Source organism: Seriola dumerili, unplaced genomic scaffold (genome assembly GCF_002260705.1).
Source record: "Seriola dumerili isolate Sdu_G_001 unplaced genomic scaffold, Sdu_1.0 BDQW01000105.1, whole genome shotgun sequence".
NCBI lineage: Eukaryota > Metazoa > Chordata > Actinopteri > Carangiformes > Carangidae > Seriola > Seriola dumerili.
The window spans coordinates 4,082,735-4,101,612 of record NW_019174360.1 but is presented as its reverse complement, the minus strand read 5'-3'; the positions used below and the strand labels follow the sequence as shown (position 1 = coordinate 4,101,612).

General features: G+C 38.8%; 1 protein-coding gene across 1 annotated transcript in view; it reads right to left on the bottom strand.

The window, feature by feature from the left end:
* Positions 1–18,878, bottom strand: part of LOC111222749 (interleukin-1 receptor accessory protein-like 1) — a 226,878-nt gene that overhangs the window by 84,625 nt on the left and 123,375 nt on the right. The window contains exon 6 of the mRNA XM_022746585.1: positions 4,293–4,367. Within this exon, the coding sequence (XP_022602306.1) occupies positions 4,293–4,367 (75 nt within the window). The remainder of the gene's footprint in view (positions 1–4,292; positions 4,368–18,878) is intronic.

The window sequence follows — 18,878 nt, the reverse complement described above, 5'->3', positions numbered from 1 at the left end:
ATATTGCCACATTATTATGGTGAGGCTGAGAAGAATAGGGATTTTCACAATAAGCCTTTGTGAGGGGAAGTGATACTCATTTTTCAAACTATGTAATTAAAAGAACCCCTTGTATCACTTGGTAGTGATAATATGTTGAAACCTCATCAGAAACATATTTGCCAGTATGTGTATACTACTAACATGATTAAAAAAGTAATGTATGCTCCACTGTAGCATTCAGACTTCTCTTCACTGGAAGCAAATGTTTGATAGTGTATTTTTAGTAAGCTCCCATAACACACTCTTTATTTCACTCTAATACAAGTATAACTTAACGTATTTAAATAATCAAGACGCCAAAACAAAACATTTTTTGTGTGAAAAAAAGAGCAGAGACTATCTTTCACAAACATTAATTTGTTCCTGGACAGCAGCCTAGAAGACTGTTTTAAGTTGGAGATATACCAATTACCTTTGACCCTTTCTTGTGTTCATAAATTGTTGCTGAGCTACAGCCCATCTGGAAACAACAAATTCAGACGTGTCCCCCAAAGCAAAGCAAAGCAAAGCAAAGCAAAGCAAAGCAAAGCAAATCAAATCATTAACTGAGGTGCAAGAAGGCAGTTTTTGGGAGAAGTGAATAAATTCAATTACTCTGACACGAAACAATTCACTCATTTAATATCACATATTGGTGATGCAGAACAATATCCAAAGTTGGATGGAAGTCGAGCATTCATGCGCGAGCTTAAATGTGAATTGTGGAGGAATTCAGCAAAGAGGTGCAGACACCATCACTGCTGCAATTTCACAAAACTGGCTGTGGTGTCGTAATGTCAGGTGTCAGGGGATGAAGTGTGATATCCCGAGGAAGGAGGCAGTTGAAAGAACTTGAAGTTTTAACAGCCAATCAAGATCACAGGGGAACTTGCTGGGTATTCCCAGAATGAACATCACAAACAGGGTGCCACCATGGTCGTAAATTCAATCTAGCCCAAAATAAAATGTCAGGATAGGTAGGCAAGTGAGGCCGCAAGTGACATGTCAGCTCTGCCTTGAAAACAGCATTATAACAAATCAAACCTGGCACCAGCAGCAGAATAAAGGACGCAGGTTTCTTTTTGGAAGCTGGTTTGAATCTCTGGTTGGATCGGATTCAAGAGCACAGAAGTGACAAGAGCAGTTTTTTGCACATTCACTCAACAGGGAAAACACAAACATGTTCATGCATTAAGGAAATTAATCACCCCGTTGTCAAAGTATTTAGTGTTTACAAATCGTACGCATTAGCAGTCTACTAGAAACAGACTTGCACTGCAGTTAGTCTGCTTGGCTAGACTGCAGTCAATTATTCTACATCTGCACAAGACAGAGTGAAAGCAGTGTGCATTGAACTGTCAGACTGAATTACAGACTCAAACTGTATCTGATCTGTCCCACAGTGAAAGCAGTGGAAAGACATGCCCGCCGAGGGCTAAGGAGAGCATTTACACAACATGTTTTAATCAAGCATTTTAAATTTAATCAATTATAACTGAAGAACCACATCCATTAGGAGACAAAAAAGGAAGCGGGCCACGGACAAAAAATGCGCTCTGATTAATTGGGGCCCCCCATTTACAGATCCCTCTGTTCTCTCTGTTCATCCCTCGAGTTGCGCAACAAGAGCTTGAAAAGTGTCTCTCCACATTTGCCTTTCCCCACTCCTCTTGCTTTCTCCCTCTCACCTGCCCAATTAACTGTCAGCTGAAGCCATTTACGCTTCTATATTTCATGGGAGACTGAATATTAAAATTCTGCCAAAGCTGCCACAACCCTAAAAGGATACACAGTGTTTGACTGGGCTCTCTGTGGATGACAAAGGCATGCTGGTCCAACACTGAGAGGAAGTGACAGGGGCTTGTACAGGCAAATAATCAAATATGTATTCATGTATTATGTACACAGTGCTACTGACTCTGTGTAGAATATCAATGGGTGCATATGTGGAGCATAAAAACAGTTCTGGCTAATCCTTCACTGAAAATCTAAATCAAGTTGAAAATTATATCTGATACAGTTAGCCGAGGGTATGAAGGTCTAAGGAGCTAAAAAACTGGAAACACCTGAAAGAGTGTAAAAAATACAGAGTTCAAAAACAAGAAAGGAGGTACATATTCTTTCTTTCTTTGGAAATGTATTGCCTGTTTTGATCAGCCATCAGGGAACAGACACTGAATCACTATCATCCGCTATGAAACACTTAATCACATGGAAAAAGCTGGAGAGGCTTTTATCCATCATCAATTCAAAGCTACAATGATTTGCGCCTATTTTCTGATTGCCACCATTTACCTCTGCAAGCCAGTTGTGTTCATCGCCCATGACAAATTTACTTCAAAGGAAGCCTCCATCATGACCCATTTTCCCTTCCACCAACAGCTGAGCTTTCGCCCAATAAGGCACAAAGCGGGAATTTTCCCAGGAGTCCCTGTGCTTCAAAAGCTGGTAAGGCAAACGAAAGGCTACTGTTCTGTGGCAGCCACATGAGGCAGAATTGGAGGCGATCATTTGAGGCAATGCTAACATTATGAATTTAAAGATAATATGAAGAAAGATCTTGTACGGTTTCTCAAAAGTACCACTTTGATTCATTAGTGCCTCATTACAGCTGAACAAACACAAGCTGCATTCATGCTGCACAAGATAACCAAGATAGATGTGATGAGCACAAATACAATGAAGAGGCACTCCATACGATAGGAGGAGAAAAAGCAGAAAACATGGCTTTTATACCCACTGAATCACTTTCTTTTTCATAAACACATGTGACCAGTGACTCATCCTGTTTTTCTTCTACCATGATGAAAACTCCAGGTCCATTCAGAAAGGGGCACAGAGAATGAACGAACCTAATTGAAAGTTTTATACTGAAAATTTTTGGTCACTTCAAGTCAGATCTGTGCTGCAACCACACATTAATATATTGTATAGGAAAATAATGGAGATCAAAACATAACAACATGCTCTATAACAAGGTGAGATAAATATTTGTGATAGCATAAGACACTTTAAAGGGTTGCTTACACAACAAATTACATTTCATTCCCTAATGTACTAGGGTGGAGGCAGAAATGTCTGATACATATTTAAATACTTGTGTAAATTAAATGCCAAAACTGTCTGCATGGTTAGTTACCAGCAGAAGCAAAGGTGAAGATATGTTCTTTTCAAACAACTGAACCACTCAACCTGAAAAACTGTCATTTTAATAGTCAAAGTTGCAGAGAAGCGATGAGTGTCAGCAGCTTTGTTAAACAGCCGTTTCTTAAAGTAGTTAGTTTTTTATAATTATTGTTAGGCTTTGTCTTAAAAAGCCTTGGTATTAAATATTTGGAGTATCACACTGTAAGCACCATAGGCTGATTCCTTATAAGAAAAATTCAATATCTTGGCTGATATTGTAAATCCAGCATAATGTACATTTCCGCAGCAATAATTCCTCAGTATACTCATTCTACTCTGACACGCAGACGTACTAATATGCTGCTTTCTCTTTCTAATTGAAATACTGTTTTCAGTCACTAATAATTTGCAATCTTTTCTACTTTGCTGTTCTTTCAATCAGTATTGAGTGACTGCCAATGACACTTAACACTGGCAGAAACAGGAGGGAGAATGCAACTTGAGCTGCTGGAAGGTTTTTATGTAAAACATTTGTACAGGATGTGTTGAGTTTCACTGACAGAAGCTCATCAGCGAGAGAGAAAAACATCAAAATAGGATTGATTTGCTTTAATTCGTGCATGAAAACAGTATTTCTGTTAAAAAAAACACATAACTGTGAGAGTGTGGTGAGAATGATATTACTGCTGTTGTACTGATAGATTTGGACAAGGTAAACATGGAGGAAATGTTGAGCAAACAGCATCAATGAAATATTAAAATGGGAAAAGATCGGAAAACAGGGAGGCTTCTTACTGAATATGATAAAATACTGTATAAAAATTTGGAATAGAGAAACTTTGAGAGGGTTCAGCTAAAGGCCTAGATCTCTCTGCAGTTGTGGTAAATAAAAGATTTACAGAATGAACCAGAAACCCATTAAAATTATTCACTAATTCCATTTGACCCCAAGGGAGGAAGGAAGAAACTGACATATAGCTGTTAAGTAGAACAAGACTTCTGGGGAATTGGCTTTGATCGACTAATCTAGAAATCTGAAGCAATGCCATTGTGACGAGCAGGCATATGCCACAAGTATGACACCACACGCTCCATCGACAGACAGTAAAAAAACAATCAGTGTGGGGAAAGAAACATTTTCTTACCTATTGCCATCTCTATGATGCTCATTTGGCTCTCTGAGGGGAAAAGGATTTTTGGCGGCTTGTCTGTTAGTGGGGCTGTGAAAAGACAAACAGAAAGAAAGAAAGAGCACATTGAATTCCATATCTTTCTCCCCCATGGACAGTGGGAGTATGATTTATTCATTTAAGACCACAATAAAAGCTGCATTAAAACGGGAACAAATACATGCAAATTTAATATTTGAAGAGTGGACAGAGAAAAATTGGATGAGTTACTATGAATCAGAATTATCAATCCAAAGCTTTAAACATCAATAAATATAGTTTCAAAGCAGCAGGTGCTTCAATACTAATGCTTTTCGTTCCTTGTATAAATGAATGTGTAAGTCATGATACGGCTTGGATGTGGACTACAGTACAAACTGTGCTGTATATACAGTAGCTGTGTAACTACTGAATCGTGTCTGAATTTATATTACATCCTTAGGTAAAAATCATTCACAGCATGGGAAGGTTGAGATCTGCTGTGGGAGATTTGGTATTTTCAGCTGTGTACAGCTAGTATGACTGGAAAATGGGTGTTTCTTGAAAAACCATGAATGCGAGCATAATAACAAAAAGCCATGTGATATATATTGTCAAAAAGTCAGCCATGAGAGAGTTGCTACTTTAAAAATGTATCACAGTTACTTTAGAACAGTTTTCGTCCCAACTCCCTTTGAAATACACCAACACCAATTAGACAGCTGCTGAGTAACAAAAGATGTGCACTTAGAGGCTCCTCATTATAATGATTCCCTAATTGGTTCTAGTCTTCAAAGTGGAATCAGAAAGGTTTTCTTTCTCTGCACGCTTGGAAATTCTCTGAGGGATAGCGCTTGTTTCGGTACAAATGACTTGTGGTTTGACTGGATTGGTGATTGTGGAGCTGACCTTAAAAAAATGGGCGAGTTTTAGTGAGGAGCGACAGAATGAAGGAAGATTTTATAAGTTGACACTGACCTGGATCCTCTATACACTTCACTGATGTGGTGATATAACTCACCACAGCAGAGAGAGTTAGCATGCAGCTATATGTTGATATCGGCTGTTTTGCTAAAATAAAGCCTTCTGGTTAGTTGTCATCCCAATAACTGCAGATTAATGGAGTCTTCCATTTCTATATTCTGGTATTCTTCTCCTTGATAGTGAACTTAATCGGCCAAAATCTCTGGTGTATATGAAGGCTCCTCATTAATATCATCAATTGTAATGATTGTATGAAGATTTATATTTATTGGTAAGTCCTCAAAATGATAGTAAATGGCAGAATGCCATCTGACCATTTTCTTCTTCTGACACCACCTATGGCTCAGGTTTGATTAATCTTAGGCAACTTCATCCACTTGGTTGAGGTTAGGGAAAGATCAGAGTCATGATTAAAAGAGACAAACATTACTGCTGATAGGAAACGGCCTGTGAACAGTGGTGTCAAAGTAACGCTCTGTTGACTCATCTATTTACCGTCACTCCTCCACAGCAGGTTTTGTAGCTCAGCATTACACTACTTCAGACTTTGTCCCTGACATACAAGAGTCATAATTCACACAATTCATTGCTAGAGGATCATGTCAGGTCAATTCACCCGACATTTTATTGACAAATTTTGAGTCTCGACTTGCAATGAAGAAACAAAAACTACTTGATAGTTTACAGTCTATGTAATCAGTGGAAGTCTTCAGTGGAAGACTGTTGTATCTTTGCAGAAAAACAAACCATTTTTAAAAGCAACAAATCAGAGAAACACTGCGATAAATGTTAACCGTGTGCAGACTTTCCAAGCAGACAAGTCTGATGAGCAAATCATCTGAAAATGTCAAATGGTACTGGTGAGATTAAAATAAACAAAAATGGAGGAAACATATATAGTGTGAAAATAATTTGCATTTAGTTTCCTGCTGGTGCCAACTCTGGTGTCCACTCACTCACTGTTTATGAAAAACCTCTCCATTGTTCTGATGTCCAATCAATTGACAGACAAAACCATGACATGGTCGCAAATAAAGGATCATGCAATTTGATGAGGAGTGGGCTGATATCAGAAAATAAATGCCTATGTGAGCTCATTAATTACAAATTCAAAAATGAACCACAGCGAATTATGCCTTTCCCTGTGCCTGGCATGTTTCAATGCTGTATAAAGAAATCTCATTACCTTAATTACCTTTTGCTCGATGAAATATGCTTAGATTATTTTGTTTCATTATGACATGAAAAGAAAAACGAGTTTTTCCACTGATGGTTTGTCTTATATGAGACAGAGAATCTAAAGGGAGAAAATGGTGCACAGGAAGGGATATAGCTGCGTGTATTTATAGTAACATGAAAAGAGAACTCAGCTACGGATACAAACATCAAACCTGGAGCCACAGCTCGTTGCTTACACTGAGCAAGTAAGACTGAAATTATATATTTTGCAGTTGCATTAATGATAAAATAAGAAAACAGATCACTTCAATTTCATAAGATGATACTGAAATATATAAAATAGAATAATTGTGATAATTTACCCAAATCCATAAGATCCACTCCAACTCTGTATAACTGCAGCACTATAAAGTGTTAATATGTTAAATCAGCATTTTAATCACCTCTTCTTTTGAACTATCTGAGATTTCATTGGCCAATTGTTATGCATTATAGAGAGGAACCCCTAGCAACTGCCTCGAGTATCAGCTTGATGTAGGAAAACATAATGGTGAATGAAGTTGCACAATCAATTGCCAGGATGTTATAAACAGGAAAATGGAAAATGCAGCACAGGTTGGAAATAACCTGAAAGCTTTACAGCTGCTTCTGTACTAGCACTAACTGCACTCATCATACCCAGAAATTTAGTCATGTGTTATTAATACAACACAGCTGCACACAGCACATTTATGTTTACCAAACCTACTGGTCTCTGCGACTTGATATGAAAGTGAACACAAAATTTAGACTTAGGTTTAAACCCAGTACAGTATGTGTGAATATATATTTATATATATATATATATATATATATAATATTCTACCAGCAAGGTCACACACTAGCTCGATTATCTTGATAGCTCAATATCATGCAGCCAAGGTCCTGTTCTGAGGTCAGAGAAAGAACATATCTAAATCTAGATATGGGTTTAGTGACTCTATAGTGATCTTACCTTTTGTTGTTTTTTGTCATTTTTAATGTCACTATATTTGAAAAAAATCATACAGTGATTTGATATTTCTTTGTTATTTGCACTTTTTCCAAACATTATGTTAGCATTAAATGATAGGATCTCATTTTTAAAATCTGTCTTACAACAAAAATCACATGGCCATATGAACACTTAAAGAGTCTCATGTTAGCAGGACATTTACGATGCATTTTTCACAACATGTGCTGTGAATTTTTCCAACAAATTACTAAGGGATGACCTCAGGGCAAAGATTTCAAAGATTACCAAAACCTGTTCCAATGTACATTTGGGCATGTGAGTATTGTTACTGTTGTCATATCATATAGTAACACACGGTCTGCTGTAGCAACTCAAGACTGACTTAAGGATGCTGTGTTTTTCCTCATATAATACCCATATAATATTATGCACATCTATTGTAGTTCTCCAAATACTCATAACATAGCCCCATTGGGATTCTCCATAACCAGTCTGTCGGTGTGGGCCAGTGTAAATGGGAGATTCTATCAAGGCCAGAGGGAACACACACTGTTGCTGAGTTATCTACTGTTTCAGCTGAGGGCTTAGTCTCCTATGTCCATTGCCTGTGGTAGTTCCCATTTCCAGAATTACATCTGAGCAAACAGGATCTCTCTATTGTATCTCGATTAAAGGGACAGGACATGCTGTTGACTATGGTAACCTCACTTTGCAATTTAAGCAGAGAAGATGGATGTTTTTCTATTTAAAAAACAGTCGTGCGGACAGGTCTCGAGAATACAGAGACTCTCTCTCTCTCTTTCAGATGTGAATTATTATTTTGACTTGCAGGTTGTGCTGAGCCAGATGAAGGTGAAATCCCAAACCTGGAAGGTAATCAAAGTTGTGGTGTATTTTTAATAAGCTCAGCGAACATGAGGTTGATGTTGGGAAAGTGTGGTGCAAGTTTAAAGCTAAAGGTAACAAAGCACGAGAATGCTGTTTAATTCTAGCAGAGATACTGCCCTTCATCCAAATCAAGGGCACGCTGCTGATATGCTGTTCGTCAGTGGGATCCCACCATGCTAGAAGGCATGCAAACACACACATTCACACACAGACACACAAATTTGAGATGCATTAGTGAATCTGGCTGGTCTTCAACTACAAAACCATAATTCTGTGGTGGGTTATTATGAGTGGGAGTGGGCAGGCTTTTCGCTGAGGGGCTAGAAACACATCCAGCCTGACCCACTTCCCTACACACAAACAGTATAAGCACATTACACACACTTACGCACACGCATTCCTGCACACATAAACATTGAAAAGCCTGATGTTGGTATCAGCTACGGAGAAAATCTTTAAAGTGTCCCTCACAGGCCCTGTGATCTGCTCTCGTTGTGATCACATGATGATGGATGGGGGGATGGAGTAATGAAATAGAAAAAAGACCTCGTTCTCTCCCATTAACTCTACCATCGCCTTCACTCCCTCCACCCCTATCTGTTTGCCGCTTGCTGTAAGTCTTTGTCGCTCTGTCTGTCTGTTGCTCTCAGGGGTGAGAGAGAGGGAAGATGAAAAAGGAGGGAGAGGGTTGTGGTCCTCTGTTCACACCTCATTAAAGCCCACTTCAGCAGACATAGATTAAGAGGAGGAGTAGTGTGTGTGTCTGTGTGTGTTATAGCATGTGTTTGTGAGCGTGAGATCGTTAAAGGAAAGATGCAGCGTGAGTTCCAAGGGAGAAAATAAATGAAAGCAGTTTTAGAGCAACTTGAGAGGCAAACCTTGTTAGTCATACACATGCAAAAGAAAAAAAAAATCCTCATCTTCTTTTGGCACAACCATCTCCCAAGTAACAAATTCGCCCCCTGTTATGTCTCTGGTTCACATTCTTCAGATCATTAATGACAATTGTATTGATGTGAAAACCTGCCTGAAGATTTTCCTACTTAAACATAAATCACAATAAGTGACTTGAGAAGACGACATGTTAATAAAGTGATCATTTCTACGTGCATAAAACATTTTTGATATTGTGAACCTTGTTCATAAGAAACTGGTGATGAAAAGTGAATTATCATGAGTACACATATTTGATCAATGACATCCATGGCTGTATTAATCTGATAGTGGCCCAGGGAAATTTTGGCCAATTTTGTGCTGGGCCCCATTGACTGAGAGTGACAATGGGGTTGTTTGGCCCCTGAGGGTCTGAAGCTAAAGGGCAGTTGCTCAGTTGATAATCCAGTCTTGATAAGACCAGACTGGAACATCTTTTGTCTAACCTTATACACCTTATACCTTATTTGTTTGAAAAAGAGATCAAATGTTCTCAGTCAAATGCTGTTTTGTTTTCTATCTATTGTCCAACAAGAGGAAGAAATATGTGCAGCTGAGCGATGAGGAATGGTCAAATCAAAGGGAAAGAACTATATATGAATGAGCTGAAATGATTAAACTGTTGACTCATCACTGCATCTAAAAAAGGATAAAATATGATCTTTAAAAGTGTCTTTTTTCACAAATAGAATTTCAGAAAATGTCATTAAAGTGAATTTAAAAGACAGTGCATGACTTTAATGTGCTGGATAAGTTGGCAAGAACGTCCTCCACCTGAAATGAAGCTGAGGGGAGATGAGAAGGTTCGTCAGCAGCTGTCAGGGACTGTTAAAGTTAAGAAAAAGAAACAGGCCTCCTCAGGGCAGAGGGGACAAATGGATCAAGATTCCAGGTAACCGTAAAACTGACGTCATTCAGACACTCAAATATAGTCAAATATAGTTTCTACTGGTACATAAAATAACTCACCCTGACAATCAAAAACAGGTTAAACAAAAATGAAAACACTATCAGGGAATAATACTTGAGTGAATTGCTGGAATAAAATACAAGGAGTAATTGCTCATTACTACATTCTGTATTTATTGTGCTGTTTTTGGAAGTATATTGTATTTTTGACAGGCTGTCATCAAGTACTCATAGGATTTTATTGTGCACTTTTCTTTTCATGGCTAAATAAACAGGTCAATAGACTGGAAAAACGCCATTGTAAATTCTTAATGTGACGCCAAACGGAAGGAAAAGTGTTTTAACTACCACACAGCAGAACGTGCACAATTTACTTTCAGCAGACAGACTTCATGAATAACACTGAATGCACAAAATGTGCAGATCAGTCCGATGTACAGGACAGTTCAGTGTTGGTGAGAACAATGCTGCTGTTGTTGTCTGTGATGGTGCTGTGTGGGAGTTACATTCTATAGTTCTGGCAAAATAATTGTTATTTTAGCGGGAGGACCTTACAGCTGTTGCCCTGAACCATAAGAGGAAAACAGATAACAACGATGAACATAGTGGAGATCTGGGTTTAGATTTCTCCATTATTTCAGGTTTCTATTGAGAAAATTATCTCCTTTTTCATGCCTCCATTTTTTGTGACAGCAGTATTACATGTGGGACTACAGTCACTGGCTGGACCTATTGTCTTCAGCTCTCATGCAACTATGGCCAGTGTTCACACTTAAAAAGAACTAGTTCAAAGTTGAGTTCATACAGATGAAAATTAACTAGTTCATGTTCATTTGTTCTTTTTTATTTTATTTCTTATTCTTTTTCAACAGAACCTCCTTCTACCCATCCATCATCAGCCCCGTATCTATGGAGACGTCATGCAGCGTGCCGTAAAACTGTCGTAAAATGTGAGTGGCTCACTCACGTTCACGTTCATCATCTGTAAACTGATTCGTTCAGTTCAGCTTCCACACAGAATGTAAACGTGTTCAATGAACGTCGTCCCCATAGTCACCCTGTGATGATGAGTTCTTTGTGACACTGCAGATTATACTGCTGCAAGTATCCACTTACAGTGACCACAAATGTGGCCTGCAACATTATGGGTAAGATGTGGCTTTCAAACACTGATCAGTTGCCATTGAGGGGCCTAATGTGGCACTAAAGACCATAACATTCCCACCACAAGCATGTTAACAATGCAGAATTCATCTACTGCCTACTGTATACATAAATTGCAACAGAATTTACCATAAAACGTCATATTTTCTTCTCCTCAACATCTGGGTGTGGTGATGGTGTGCCGACTGTGGCCTCATTTCCTTATTCTTAGCTGGAAGATGTGGAAGTTGTTCCTATCTATTGCAACGCTGATGTGGCCTTCTGCACATCGCTGTTGTACCGTGCTTCCATTGACACTTGGCAATATCTCAATGTCTGGAAAATCATCCCTGACTTTGCTCATTGATTTCACCTATAGAACTGCTGCTGAACCGCTTCTATACATTTCTATACACATGGTATTTTCAGTCACTATAACTGAAAATACCATGTCTGAAATGCTGCACGCACCATGTCTTGCACCAACTATCACACCACATAGATCAAATCCTGTCTTGCCAATTCTAAAGACGAAATGTAACTGAACCTCTGTGTTCTTCGTTGAGTTGCAGCCACTTGTGATGATGGATATTTTTGAGGTGCAAAAGATAAATCTTTTATCTGAAAGAGGATGCTGCTTGTTAAAAATGAGCTATATACATTGGGAGACTTCCCGTGCTGAAATGGTGATCTTTGAAAGCACTGCAAAATATACTATTGGAAAAAAATGAACCCTAAAGGAATGACACTGCAACACTCTCCAAGGATACTTGCTGAAAAACACCAATATAGGAACCCTGCAGGAACAGAACATAATAAGGGTATAGAGTATTTCCCCATTGAAAAAGGTGTTGTTTTAGAAGATCCATCAAAACAATTGAATATGTGGGGGCTCACAGGGTGGGACAATACATTCAGGGGAAATGGCATAAATCATATAACTGCCAGTATTGGAAATAGCTACAGCGATTTCACTCTCTAGTGAACGACTCTACATAATTACTCACAATGGTCATATATGGTACACTGAGACTTTTTGCTGTAATGAGATGTCTTTTTGAATCAGATGTATACTCTTTTTGAACCCTGAGCCACTGTAAACACTTGCACTGCTGCACAAAAACTGTCAACACACGGATCATGTGCAACTAAATATGCAAGGCCTGGAAAGAGTTGCTTGTTAATTAGAGAGGCCAGTACTCATTACTCACCTTTTTCCGCAGCGGGGGCCACCCGACTTAGAAATGTGTTATTTGCTCGAAGATAAGAAGGGTGGGAGGAGGAGGGGGGTATGTTTCAAGCCGCCTGGCCTAAAATATCCCAGAGGGGAGGAGTTGAGGTTGAGTCAGAGAGGAAGGAGATGCTAGTGGAAAAGAAGTGGAGTTGCAAGAAAGCTTGGGGCGGGGGTTTATGAAAACTGTTTTGTAGTAGATAGAGTGGGAGAGTGAGCTGACAAGAGACGGCGGAAAACTTGCTGCTGTTTGCTGTGTGTGTGCATCGGGGGCAGTTCGGGTCACTGCTTAGGCGTGAAGATGTTTAGTGATGGAGGCTGAAGGAGGAGAGCAGGCGGGGTTAACGTGTGCATGCATCTGACTGATAGCCATCCTGGCTTACCCACTGCTTGAATCCAAGAAATCATTTCAATGTATGGTTTGGATACTGCCAGCCAGAGTTATTTCAGACATGGTCTTCAGTTGACTTTGCTCAAATTGGTTCAAACAGACGTTTTCACATTTAAAACGGATTGTGGATGTTTAGCGATGCTAAAGAAAACATCACTTGATCAAGATGGTTATTTTCAACAGAATGATAGTTAGAAATGCAAGGAATAACAAGAGAAATGTATGGGGTCAAATAAGTGCCTAAATTATTTTATGCATGTGAAATTACATGATTGAGAGTTGTCCTTTACAGCATCAGGCATCAATGTTGAGCAAATGTGACTTGTAACTGAGGCGTAAATGCCAGCTGGTCTTCATGGACGATGACAAGCGGCAGGTGTGATGTTGAACTTCATGCAGCTTATCAAACATTCTGGACGATTAAGATTCTTCACATGAAATCCAACATTTTCACATGAAATAGATAGGCTGCTTTTGACGGAAGTTAAAGTGCAGCAGACCAAATTACACATACAACACACTGTGAAAAATCAATTTTTACCTCAAAGTGACAAAGTGACAAACGTGATTATTACTATGTTGGCATCATTACTTCTCTAAAAAATTATTCAACCCATCTTTTTCTTGATTCCCCCATCATCGGTACCTTTAAAGAACCTAATGGCTCATCTTTAGAGTGTTTCAGGTGTGAAAATAGACATTTGTCCCACTCTCAGGAGCACTAAACTGTGTTTACATGCAGAGTTCTGCTTTTGCACTGACTACTAAACACATTAACATTCTGGAAAGCTTTTTCTTTCTCTGCAGGGAAATTGTATTCCTGCAGCATGAAAACAACAGAAAACCAACTGAATTCAAAACTGACAGAATGGAAATGATGTAACAGAAAATTCATGACGGGGTTGGTGTACAGAATAGTCAAATTGGCAGTTTATAGGGCAAATTTATTCAAGGCAGAGAAAGAAATAAGGGAGTTAAACAACAGGCAGAGGGCAAATCTCTCAATTCTCCACCGAACATGAATATGCCTGAGAACCTAATATACATGCCGGCAACTTGAGGAAAAATGTACTATTGATTCATAAACCTTCTTCCATATACTGCATTCTCAGCAAGCATCGCTTGCTGTTTGTCTTAGCTTTAAATCTAACTACTCGACAGGCAATACCTATGTACTTCCCTGTAATTAAAAAGTGAATTAATCTTGAGCACTGGATGTCATAAATTCTCCCATTTTCCCCCAGCCTGCTTTCCAGTTCCCCCCAATAAATATATTCAGAGCAATCAATAGAGGTATTACTATGTATATATCGCTGTGAGAATCAGCTTGGCAGGTTGCCTTTGGCAGTGCTACACTTCCTGCTTTGCTCATGTTATCCTCCAAAATGGCCGTCTTCAGTTCTATATGAGGACTTGGCTGCCGTTGGCAGTAACATGTGTGGGAGTGTTTGAGCAAAGGGCTGTTTGGCTGGAATCTGATTTAAAAATGTTCGAGAAAAAGTAAAAGAAACAGAACGGTATGGACTTTCAGCGCCTGCCAGGGCAGGAACACACCAGTGAAGGAGAGAAGAAGAGAGAGAAGAAACACCACTAATGTGACAAGTTCTGCTTACTTGAACATTTGAAATAAAGTGAAAGAAAGTTGCAATTAGGCAGATGTGTAAACCGAAGCTGTGTGCTGTAATTAATCATGATTGCGTTAATTACACTTTGTTTTTGTCATAATGAGGACTAAAAAGAGACAAACAGCAGAGGAAAATATAGAAGATGAAGGATCTTATGCCAAATGACACTCTGCAGCCTCACAGTGGCTATATTGAGATTTCATTGCTGTGGATATTAAAAATGCCAATTCTCTCCCTGCGGCAAATAAGTTCTCTCTTATTGCAGCTACCCCAGCATAGTGAATTATTTCTCTGCTCTGTCTGTAAAAACTTGTCTTTTAAGTCCATTATTTCCCTATTTTCCATAAGCAAAGCCATGTCTGATACAATCTTTTAATTAAGATTTTACAAGTTGCTTCCTGCAGCTCAGAAATGATTTCTTTTAGTGTTGCAGCACGCTTCCCAAGGACAAATTATAATATCTTTGTTTAGCTTGGCAGATCACTCATCTTGCAGATCTCATCTGCAGTGAGGACTACTTCGTTGTTTACTCTGTGCTGCAGGAAGTTCACATTACACAGACAATATACTGAGGATTCCTATAACCCTCTAATAGAGATTGTTTAAAGGCACTGTGCCTCAGTAAAGTTGGTAGTTTATTCGTACGTTCAAACTTAGATTACAGACACAAGCTTGGCTGAGTTTGATTTTTAAATTACCCGACTGTGTTACTACCAATTTGAAACATTATAAACTATATTCCAAATATCGAAATGCTTAACTGCTCAACTACTTTCACCTCAATTCTTCCACTCATTCGCAGCCCAATCAAAATGATGATGGGCGATGATGGTTAATTGTGCAAGTAGAAACCACAACAGAATATTTATGAGTCGTAGAAATGACTTACACTATTCGTCACTTTGATGCCGTTGCTACTGATTCACCTTGTGTGCCATTATGTAAATACCAAGTGCATTTAATGATAATAACTGTGATATTGACGTCATGTGCAACAACGTTTTCATGCAATATTTCAAAATATTGTTTACTTTTTATTCAGTGCAATATTGATACTTGTACAAATGTATGCATGTTTCTGTTTTTATACTTGGTGCTCCTTTAGACTTTAAATTATTTTAAACTCATCACATTTTACTTTTTAAAAATATATTCTTATAAAACAATGTTTTTACTGATGCGTTTATAGTTATCATATGCCAAGGATTTCATTGCCCAGCCTGACCCACTGTTACGATGAAGCCTAACCACTTCTACTTTTGCTAACAATTTATAATAAAAAAACTAAATAATAAATATGATGATAATCATCATAATCATAATTTCAATTAAACCCAATGAGTGTTTCTTATAATCACAGAGTCTTTGCTGCAACAGAAAGAAAACAACTGAGAGAGTAATTGGTGAGATGAATGTTTCCATTGATATCCCTTCATACATAGCACATGTAATGAGGAAAGTGTGCATGCTATAGTTATACTAATTCTAATGTTACACTAAACAAGTTTCAATCAACAACGTGATTCATCCAAGACATCTGTGCTAATGGACACAATGCCTATAAGCCTAGTTTATAGTCTGTTGCTATGACAAATCCCTTAATTCCCTTATTTACATGCTATACAGTCACAATGTATGTCTGTATACATATTTGACACAGTTCACATACAAGGAAGGCTGATAAGTGACATCTCTTCAAAATGACTTTGTCAGTGATTACAGAAATCACCTTCACCAACTTGAGTGCCACATATCAGTATTTGTACTGTCTGACAGTGACAACGGTTATGAGCTAGATAGAAAAAAATCCTCACTGCAAACAGTTTGTCAAACAGACAAACAACATCTGCAAGAAAAAAAGAATTAATTACAGGGATGGACACATAAGCTGTGTAACACCACAAAACTAAGAAATCTCTACAACAACAAAAGGACAGAAATCCTGACGAATGTGAGCCATTCTCAACAAACAGTGTGCGTGATGAGCTTCACAAAACTGGTGATTATGGCAGTGACAGAATTTGGAAATAACTCTCGTTCAAGGCCAGTGCACAAAAATGCATAAACTGGTGTCGACACTGTAAACCCTCGACCCCTGAACAACAGAAGAAGTAATACAGTGTGATGATTTGCCTTTCAACTTATCTCCCACAACTGGACAGGCAGAGGATGCAGAGAAGTTTGCTGCCAGCTATGAAAAATGGTGGAATTGAATTGTCTGGGCCAAGCTACAACCACAACAGCTGAATAATGAGGCCAATTTGGGAGGTGCTCTAAGATGCAGCTCCTTTAATGGCCACCAGACACCCTGGACAGTACTGAAATGACTGGAACCCCCCCCCCCCAACTGCTCCTCTGAAAGAGATGTTTGCTCTTTTTTCAACCATCATTTGTATCTGTAATTAAAACACCATACTTGACAAAAATGCTGTGATGATACAGCTACATTGAAGTCCAATCAGGCAAAAAATTACAAAACATTTTTGTTTCATTAAGGAGAAATTAGAACTGGGGAGGTATTGTCCCCGAATGGAATCTGACTGTCCAACCCTGGTGACCCTGCGCCATATTCATAATTTGATGTGTAATTGGCTTGTCATCATTAATGAAGGAAGAATGTGTTGCTCAAAGAGAAAGAATCTAAGTTGAAAGTTGGTCTCAGCATCAACAAAAGCAATCATTTTAGGACATTTACAGGATACTGGGCAATTCAAGAAGCAAAATAGATCAAAACAGATCCCAGTCATATTCAACCTTTAACAACTGGAGGCTTTTCTGGTCCAATAAACCCTCTCAGCACAGTTTAGACTTTGATTGCAGCGATCTATCCAACCCTTATGTGTTAGTGACCACTGTATAAAATCCATACTATGCCTCAGGGCACACTTAACTGTGATGGTGATGCAACAGTTACAAGTTGCCTATAAAGATTATTCCCTTAATAGTCTGAATCTCTAACACAACACCGTCTGTGATAATGTCTGTTTCTCTACAGTCCACTCTTTGTAAATACAACCACACCGGACTGGAACCAACATGATTCCCTCCCAACATTCCAGTCAAACAAACTGGGTTGATCAAATATTGGCATTTGACTTTAACCACTGCGAGGTATGATTGGTGGTGCCTGAAATCATTTTAGCCAGTGTTTTTGGGACTGAGCACAGCACTCAAACATCCTTTGGAATGTGCATTGAGTATAGCACAAACCCTCTGCATTATTCATCAAAGCTTCCTCCAACATACCTCTGGAAAAAAATATGATTAAACCAGTGAGCTTAAGCACTTCCATAAACAAGGATATGATCGTCTTAAATAATAAAAAGCTCTCAAATGGATGTTACATAAGCAAAAAAGAAATCCTTGGCCAGGCAAACAGTGAGGAGGCTTGCATCTCAGAGGAGGGATGACATCATCCAGTGAAAAACAACCAAAACCTGCTGGTCTCTAAGTATTGTATGAGACTGGTACGGTGTAAATCTTTCAATTCATCATTCAAGTTTCAAATAAGAAGTGAATAATTGTGTAGCTGAATTTAAGCATATGCTGCACACTGACCCTCCTACTCTAATAATACTCTAACATCCTTGTGAGATATGACTAATACAGTTGACTGATTCATTGTGATCTACGCAGTGATAGTTGAGCAGATAGCATCTCTCTTCCACTCTCTTCCACCAGTCTCTCAGTCGTTCCCCCTCTCTAGTTCCACTCTTATCACAAACACCCACATCTGACCTTCCATACAGCCCTCTGGCTGAGGACCAGCACATGAAGGTGGGCTGACATTCTCTTGCATCATCACTGCAAGTTTGAAATGACACTGTGACCCTGCAGGCACACGATTGTGATCAAGTGACATCACAGGCGAGGCTATGACCCTGAGAACAGCTAGTTTACCTCTTCAACAGTCAGTCACTGCCGGCTCACAATGTGCACAGAGATGGGTCCACTTGGTTCCCAGTGAGATCTGAGTGATCAGGAGATGCATCACAATCATTACAGGGGAAATATGTGAGAGAAATGACTTGACTTTTTTTTCACCACTGCTGCTCATTATGCTGCCAGTGTTCTTCTCTCTCTATTTGAGTGTTCAGGTTGACCACATTTTGAACTGGGTTTACTAACACACATCGTGGGTCTGTTATGGTTCAGGATCCAAAATGAAAACTGCATCATTGTTTGCATCCACAGCAAGTGCTAATAATAAGAGATGGTGTTTGCCAAACAGGACAATGCAAAAATAATACCATTTAAGTTTAACTGTCTTTTTTGATGCACATGTTTTCTCAACCTGTATTATTTA